Source organism: Stomoxys calcitrans, chromosome 4 (assembly GCF_963082655.1).
Source record: "Stomoxys calcitrans chromosome 4, idStoCalc2.1, whole genome shotgun sequence".
Lineage (NCBI taxonomy): Eukaryota > Metazoa > Arthropoda > Insecta > Diptera > Muscidae > Stomoxys > Stomoxys calcitrans.
In genome coordinates this window covers 22540142-22548542 of record NC_081555.1, presented here as the reverse complement: position 1 = coordinate 22548542, position 8401 = coordinate 22540142, and the positions used below count along the sequence as shown (strand labels likewise).

Below are 8401 nucleotides of genomic sequence, written 5' to 3'. Positions count from 1 at the left end.
TTATTTACAAATCTAAAAAAAAAGTATGTGAAAAAGAATTTGTTTGCTTTTGCATCGAAATCGCAAGCTTAAACGCCAACGCTTTCGCTACCTCTCATTACAACTAAGTTTTTCTGGTAACAAAATCCTTTTGTGCATTTTTTTGAATAGTTGTTTGTCTATCTTTGAAAAAACATAAAAGAAATTCAATCAATTCCTTGTTATTGCAGATGCAAACAGAAATTTCCACATTCTCTGTTTCGTTGGTTGATTGGTCGTTCAGACGCGTTGTACACCACCGATTGATTGATTTTCCAAAGGCTTCTTATTGACGTTGTTGTCGGAGTTGCTCTTGTTGGACAATGAACGCAATGAAGAACGGCATGGCAACGCGAATTGATATTTGTTGGAGGCCAATAACGAGTAACGCTCATGAGGTGATTGATCCCACAAAGCTCTCTCCACCACACTCAAAGCACTGGGACATAAAACATTGGCCGTGTAGGTTGTCGGGGCACCGCTGGAAACTGTATTTGAATGGAAAAAAAAACACATAGACACACAGAGCAAAAAAAGTCAAATTGATATAAAAAGAAAAACAAAATGCATTTTGGACCCATGGAGCCAGCCACATTTTCCTCTTCACCGGCCCATGCAATCTCACTTACTTTGTGCAGTTGGTGGTTTATAGAGCGTCTCGGCATGCAAACCACAAGTATCCAAACAGACCACACTTACGCCAAACGGTTGCAATTCACGACGTACTTCTTGTACACATTTATCTGTGGCCACACGCGATACATTGTAAGCGATCAAACCATCGCCATGACCTCCGCTGGCAGCACCCAAGTAAATCAAACGGCCACAAGTGGGTCTCAGGAAATCAACAAAAGCCTTGGCTATACGCAAAGATCCCAAAATATTTGTCTTAAACATCTGTTCCATTTGATAGAGTTCCTGGCTTTCAATGCGTCCCCGATAGAAAGTGCCACTGGTGTTGATGACAGCCGCTATGCCTTGTTCGCCAGCACTTAAATGCGAGCCTATAGTTTCAGTAGCCTCACGCAGAACATCATCCTTGGTAACATCCAAGAACATGGGTATTATGGTACCCGATACAGGGGCCTCGGTAAACTCACGCATTTTCAACCATCCAACAAGAAGTTTGGCAGGCAAGCTATCTACACCATCTTTCATGCCGGCCACTACCCGACAACCCTTGCTAGCCAAATGGGTGCACAATTGCAAGCCTAAAGCGGTATCGGCACTGGTGACCAAAACGGTATTGGATTTAGGATGTTCGGCCTTTTTGACATCGTCATCGCGAACTTTACAAATCAAATAGATAATAAGGGCACCAGCAATGGAGAATAGGGCCAATAGTTGAAAGGCCAATACTAGAGCTGTCATGGGTTCCATTATGGCATTGCTGAAAGAAGAGAAACAAAGAGATAACAGGAAACTTAAAAAAATGTCATGCAAGAATTCGTAACAAATATTTGAAAATTCATGGAAACACAATCAAAAGGCGAGTATTCTCTAAAACACGAATGTTGTTTGCTTTTTTTGGTCAATATTGATTAATTAAGTTTTTTTTATAATTTTTCTACATAAAAAAATTTAAAGAAAAAAAATTTAGACAAAATTTATGGTAAATGTTAAACTTTCACAAAATTTGGAAGGAAATTTAGTAATAACAAAATTTTTTTTCGAATGAACCTTCTTTTTCGTATAAATTTTGGTGTAAAAAATTTATACGAAATTAAAATAAAAATCTAACGAAATATATTAAAATAATATTTTGTAAAAATAACTTTTCGATGAAATTTTCTTTAAAAATACGATTTCAGTAAAACTTACCTAGAAAGTAAATTTTGATAAAAATTTTCAATAAATAATATTTAATAAATTTTTCCGCTTAAGGAAAGTTCGACTAAATTTTCTACAAAAATAAAAAAATTCAAATTTTGAACGAAATTTTTATAAAAATAAAATTTTAAAAAATTATAAAAATAAAATTTAGACTAAATATTAAAATAAAAATTAAATTTTCTACAAAACATGCTCTTATATAAAAAATTTTTCGGTAGAACTTTTTAAAAGGAAAGTTAATTTATATTAAAAGTAGTATGCCAAAAAATTTCTAAATTTTTTGTAAAAATTAAATTTAAAAAAAAAATTTTCCACAAACAAGTTTTGGCACAACAAAAATAAAATAAAAAAAAATAAATTTAAAAAAATTTTTCTATAAATATAAAATAACGGGCTTTTTTTGTAAAAATAAAGTTTCTACAAAATTTAATATAAAAAATCAAAATTTCGACAATATAAAAAAAAATTTTCCATAAAAATAAAATTTGTACATTTATTTATTTTTATAAAATAAAACCTTTAACAAAATTTTTTCTTTAAAATAAATTTTTATAAAAAATTTCCATGGATAATTTTTGATAAATTTTCCCATTAAAAGTTCGACAAAATAATTAAATAATTTAACCATGAATCTAATAACCGAACAACGCTTGCAAATTATTGAATTTTATTATAAAAATGCATGCTCTCTAAAGAAATTCATTGGGCGCTTCTTAAATTTAATGGGTAGTTTAATCGACCCACTGAAGCAGCTATTCGGGCTATTGTGACTAAATTTGGCACCAAATTTACATTGCTGGACATTAAAACCACCAACACGCTTATGTAGAATGCGAACTGAAGAAAATGTCGCAGCTGTATCGGCCAGTGTTAATGATGATCGTCAATTATCGATTCGTCGCCGTTCGCAGCTATTGGGCCTCTGTTGCTCAACAAGATTGAAAATTTTGCTGAAGGATTTAGGTGTAAAGCCTTTCAAAATACAGCTGGTGCAAGAATTGAAGCCGAATGACCTACCACAGCGCAGAATTTTTGGTGAATAAGTTCTTGGAAAGTTGGCCGAAGATTCACTTTTTTATGGAAAAATTGTGTTTATCGACAAAGTTAATTTTTAGCTCAATGGATTTTGGAGCGAAGATCAGCCAGAAGCATAGCAAGAGCTGCCAATGCATCCAGAAAAAGTCACAGTTTGGTGCGGTTTATGTGCTGGACGCATCATTGGACCGTACTTCTTTAATGATGATGCGTATCGTAACGTAACTGTGAATGGTGAGCGCTATCGTGAGAAGATAACCATTTTTTTTTTGCCAAAATGCATGAGCTTGATTTGCATGGCATGTGGTTTCAACAAGACGGTGCCATATGCCACAAAGCACGCGTAACAATGGACTTATTGAGAGGCCAAAATGCAAGAGCTTGATTTGCATGGCATATGATTTCAACAAGACGGTGCCACATGCCACATAGCATGCGTAACAATGGACTTATTGAGAGGCGAATTCGGTGAACATTTTATTTCATGTTCGGGACCTGACAATTGGCCTTTAGATTTTTTTTTGAGATACCGGCCGAAATGTTGGAAAGAGTGTGTAAAATTGGACTAAGCGGATGGACCATTTGAGGCTCAGTCACAGTCAACATTTGGATGATATAATCTTCAAACATTTAATTATATGGACGGTACTTTCGATTCAAATATGGTTAGGTTGGGTTAAAGTGGCAATCTGCCATCAGACTCACTTAGACGTTTTCTTTCATTTTGATACCACAGGAACCGATTCAAATAAACATTTCATGCATTTTTCTGAATTTTATGTGTTTTTCCTATAACTTTCACGAAATCACCCTTTATAAAAAACAATTTTTTTACTGATTTTTCTATAAAAATTGAATTTTGACAAAGATAGAAAATTTTGACGAAAAATTTTTTACGAAAATATTAGTCTACATTCATTCATACTTCTAATGAAAATTGCTGAAATTTGCAGACATTTTAATTTAATAGGAAGTTATGTTGACATTTTATTTTTAAAACTAAGTTTTAATAATATTTATCTTTTTTTTATTTTTTCAAACTGGTTTTTATAGAAAATTTCCAATAATTTTTATGGAAAAAATAAAAATTTGTTCTTATTTTTTTTAAAGAAAAACTTGCCAATTCTTTTCTATTATTAAAAGTGTAGAAAAGTTTGGCAACAATTTTGTTGTTGTTGTAGCAGTGTATTGCACTCTGAGGCGACAATCCTTGTCGAGGAAAGACCCGTGCCAGTCACATACAACCGGCCTCCATGGGATTGGAAAATAACAACAACAAATTAAAGCCAATAATTTATCGTATGGGGGTTTTTTTTTCAAAATATAATTTTTATGGAAAAATTTTGTCAACATTACTTTTTTTTGAGAAAATTTAGTCAAACTGTTAAATAAAAAAATGTTGTCAAAATTTTCTGTAAAATTAAAAATGTTAATAACATTTTAACAAAAATTTTTATAAAAATGGAATTTCTATGAAAATAATATCTGCATAATTTTATCAAATTAAAATTTCGACAAAATCTTCTACAATCCAACAAAATCTGTATGTACAAATAATTTCAAGGAAATTATCGATAAAAATTTTTCTTGAGCGACTGTTAAAAATTTTAATAACATTTTAACAATAATTTTTATAAAACTTGAATTTCTATGAAAATAAAATCTGCAAAATTTCGACAAAATCTTCTACAATCCAACAAAATTTGTATGTACAAATAATTTCAAGGAAATTATCGATAAAAAATTTTCGTGAGCGACTGTTAAAAATTTTAATAACATTTTAACAAAAATTTTTATAAAACTTGAATTTCTATGAAAATAAAATCTGCAAAATTTCCACAAAATCTTCTACAATCCAACAAAACTTGTATGTACAATAATGTACAAGGAAATTATCGATAAAAAATTTTCTTGAGCGACTGTTAGGCAAATTCTACGAAAAAATATTCGACGTAACTTTTACGAAACTAAAATTTAAATGAAGGGTTTTTATTTTGCTTTGTTATTCTAAATAGAAATAAATGCCATTGGTCTTAGCTCGACACTATTCCAAGCACAAAAATAATATGCCCTCGTGATTTGACCAAATTGGTATGAAAATGATTTTTAAACATGTTTTTTTACTTTTGTTTTTTTTTCCTTGAACATTTTTCTTCTAAACTACTACAACTTTGCCTTACTATGAAAAAATAACCCTTTAATGCTTTGCTACTGTATTTCCGTTTTACTATCTTCCAAAGTTTCACTAATCCATAAAGCCTTTTCCTTAAAAATTTCCGTTCCTCGACCAAAAAAAAAAGCAATTTTTCCTAGCAAAAATGAAAAAAGGCCCTCATTTATTATATTTGATTGTGCAAAACCATGCTATTTATGTGCAACGAACCAAGTTATGTTTCAAAAAGAAAACAGAAAAAGTATGTCTGTATGACGTTAAAAATTGCATAGGGGCTCCTCCATAAGAAATCAAGTGTCCATGCAAAGGCATGAAGCATGCCAGCAACACCAACTACAACAAGTCGGAAAGGTATGTGGCTACGCAATGCCAGCAAGTACTATGACGAAGTAAATTGAAAATGCAACAGAAGAGGCAAAACTTTCTTTTGTTGGCCAAAAAAGTTTAGAAAAAAAAAACAAGAAATGTGTTATACAAAACCAAAACAAAAAAAATGGTAGTTTGACGTATTACGCTGGAGTGAGTACAAGGTGGCTGTATAGTTTCAAATTAGATTTTTTTTCATTTAACCCGGAAAATGAAAAGCTAATTTTACAAAGCAGATGGTGACGCGATGGCATATTTAAAGGAAAAGTAATTTTTTAATCTGGGTTTAAACTTTGGTCTGGGGTCATCCCCCTAGGTAGCTCACTCAAGTTATTCGCTTAGGTTGATATATTTTTGAAAATACAGCTTGCATTAATGTTTCACATTCGATATGATCACTGAGTGGTGTAGGGTATTGTAATAGATAGGTGGGCGGTAAGCCCGATTTTTTTTTTGTTATAAGAAAAATTTTTTTTTTTCAAAATTTTCTTATTTTTTTAATTATATAAAATTTTTTACAATTCCCGTATGCCAATATGAATTTAAAAAATACTTAAGCAAGATATTGTTTTGTTAACCTATAGCAACCACAATAAACCATTAAACAACCCCTTTAATAGCACCCAAAACCCCCATAGCCGCAATCAATTTTAACAAATACTACCCGACTGTCTGTCTACTTTGGCCCTCTACCTCCTTCTCGATTGCTACCAATTAAGTAATGCAACCAAACGTAACGCTAATACTAATTAGCTAAAAAGACCAAGAAATAAATGTATATATCTAAAAAAAAACAACAATAACAACAACCTGTCTATAGTACATATAACTTAAATAAAAAAACACAAATACTAAGTTAAGCCAAGCCAAGCCATTCATATACCTTCAAAAAATTTATCAACTTTTGAAGGTGTTTAATAATTTATACCCAAATACTGCGCACCATTGTCGCTGGCATTGTTAGTGTGCGCATGCCTTATTGACTCTCTAGCTTTGGGTATTTAGAACGTGACTAAATTGTTGAAATATTTCTTGGCATAAGTTTAATTGAATTTTTTCTTTAAATACTTTAATTAACAAAACACAGGCCAAACAAAGGATTTTCAAGTAGGTCTAGTCAATAATTATCGGAATAATAATTTGTAGCAGAATTGAAACGAAGAAAAAAAAAACAAACAATGACAATGAATTGAATAAATTTTAATATTTTTAAAATTATTTTATATATTTTCATATGAAATTGCACCATTTTTTATAATTTTTAAAAATTTTTTTTTTAAATTTTTTTTTTAATTTTTTTTTTTAATTTTTTTTTAATTTTTTTATATTAGTATACCCTACAGAACTACTATGGTACAAGGTATTATAACTTAGTGAATTTGTTTGAAACACCTCAAAGGAAGAGAGATAGAGCCATAAGTATTCCGATCGACTCAGAATCACTATCTGATTCGATTTAGCCATGTCCGTCTGTCCGTCTCTCCATGTTAATTTGTGTACAAACTACAGGTCGCAATTTTAATCCGATCCTCTTCAAATTTGGTACAGGCATTCTTTTCGGCCTAGAGACGAAGCCTATTGAAATTGGAAAAAAATCGGTTCAGATTTGGATGTAGCTCCCATATATATGTTCGTCCGATTTGCAGTAAAAATGAAACAAAATGGTAATTTACTAACCGATTCTCTTGAAATGTGGTAGGAAGGATTTTCCTATAACTCTACACATTATTGGAGAATTTCATTGAAATCGGTTCAGATTTGGCTATAGCTTCCATGTATATTTTCGTCCGATTTTGCAATAAAATGGTAATTTGTTCGCTGATTCTTTTGACCCATTATAGTGTTGCTCATGGATCATCATCTTTAATAGATTTTATGCTCGTAAGTGATGGCTCAATGATCTGTTACTCTAATCAAGTTCAGTGTCCATCCATATCTCACCACGCACTTATTTTTTCATCTTTTAATATTATTTTGGCGGCTTTTGAGGACATAATAGAGTACCGGGACTATGGAAATATTGACTGGGACGGTTTGATGCAGTGTTTATCTGCCTTTGATTATGCAGCCTTCTTTAACACTTCTGAAGTCGATGATTTGGGTGCTCGTATCACCGTGCTTTTTGATTATCTTTTTGCGTTCGTGCCTGTTGTAAGAAAAAGGATTCATAATGACGGCGGTGATTGGGTGAAGTGCAGAAAGATTTTGTCTGCTCAGAATCTTAGAGATTTATCATATAGTGCATATCAAGAGCATCGTACTCCTGAGAATTGGAAGACTTTTTGTAAATATCGGAACAAGACCAAATCCGTTATACGGAAGGAAAGTAATAGATATTATTCTGAATCATTTGGTAGTTTAGATTCCAAGGGCTTTTGGCGTATTCTTAAGGGTTCTGGTTGCTTTGGCGATGACAGTCTAGTCTATGATGGTGATGTTGATACGGTTTTGGTTCCGGTGTTCGAGCTAACCGACCTATTAATGTTGATTTTGAATCATTTCCTGATATTGGAGACTCGGTTTCCTTTCCTTGTGTAAATATTGATGATGTTGTGGTAGCTTAAGGAAAAATTAAGGCTAAGTCTATTGGTGTTGATGGTATTCCTATCAAGTTTCTTAAACTTTTATTTCCCTACACTTCTGATTTGATTTCGCATTTATTTAATTCTATTTTGACTTCTTCTGTGTTTCCTGATGTATGGAAAATTTCGCGTGTAGTACCAATTCTTAAGTCTTCTATTATTCGTGGTCCTGATGATCTAAGACCTATTTCAATTCTTTCTTTCTAAAGTTTTCGAACATATTCTTAAAGACCAGATAATGTAAAGTGTTGGGCATAAAATAGTTGATTCCCAATATGCGTTTCGATCAGGTCACAGCACAACAAGATTGTGTTCTTTTGTCTCTTGACTTGACCAAGGCATTTAATTCTATTTGCTTTGGTACTATGGTTGAGAAATTAAGGGATAACTTTAA

The 8401-nt window shown here is 32.0% G+C and overlaps 1 protein-coding gene across 5 annotated transcripts in view; it reads right to left on the bottom strand.

The window, feature by feature from the left end:
- Positions 1 to 35: 35 nt before the first annotated feature.
- Positions 36 to 8401, bottom strand: part of LOC106085492 (uncharacterized) — an 84736-nt gene continuing 76370 nt past the window's right edge. For all 5 annotated transcript variants that reach the window (XM_013249775.2, XM_013249782.2, XM_013249766.2 and 2 more), the window contains 2 exons: positions 648 to 1408; positions 36 to 506 (listed from right to left, as the gene is read on the bottom strand). In XM_013249775.2, the coding sequence (XP_013105229.2) occupies positions 259 to 506; positions 648 to 1398 (999 nt within the window). In that variant the 5' untranslated portion in view covers positions 1399 to 1408 and the 3' untranslated portion in view covers positions 36 to 258. The remainder of the gene's footprint in view (positions 507 to 647; positions 1409 to 8401) is intronic.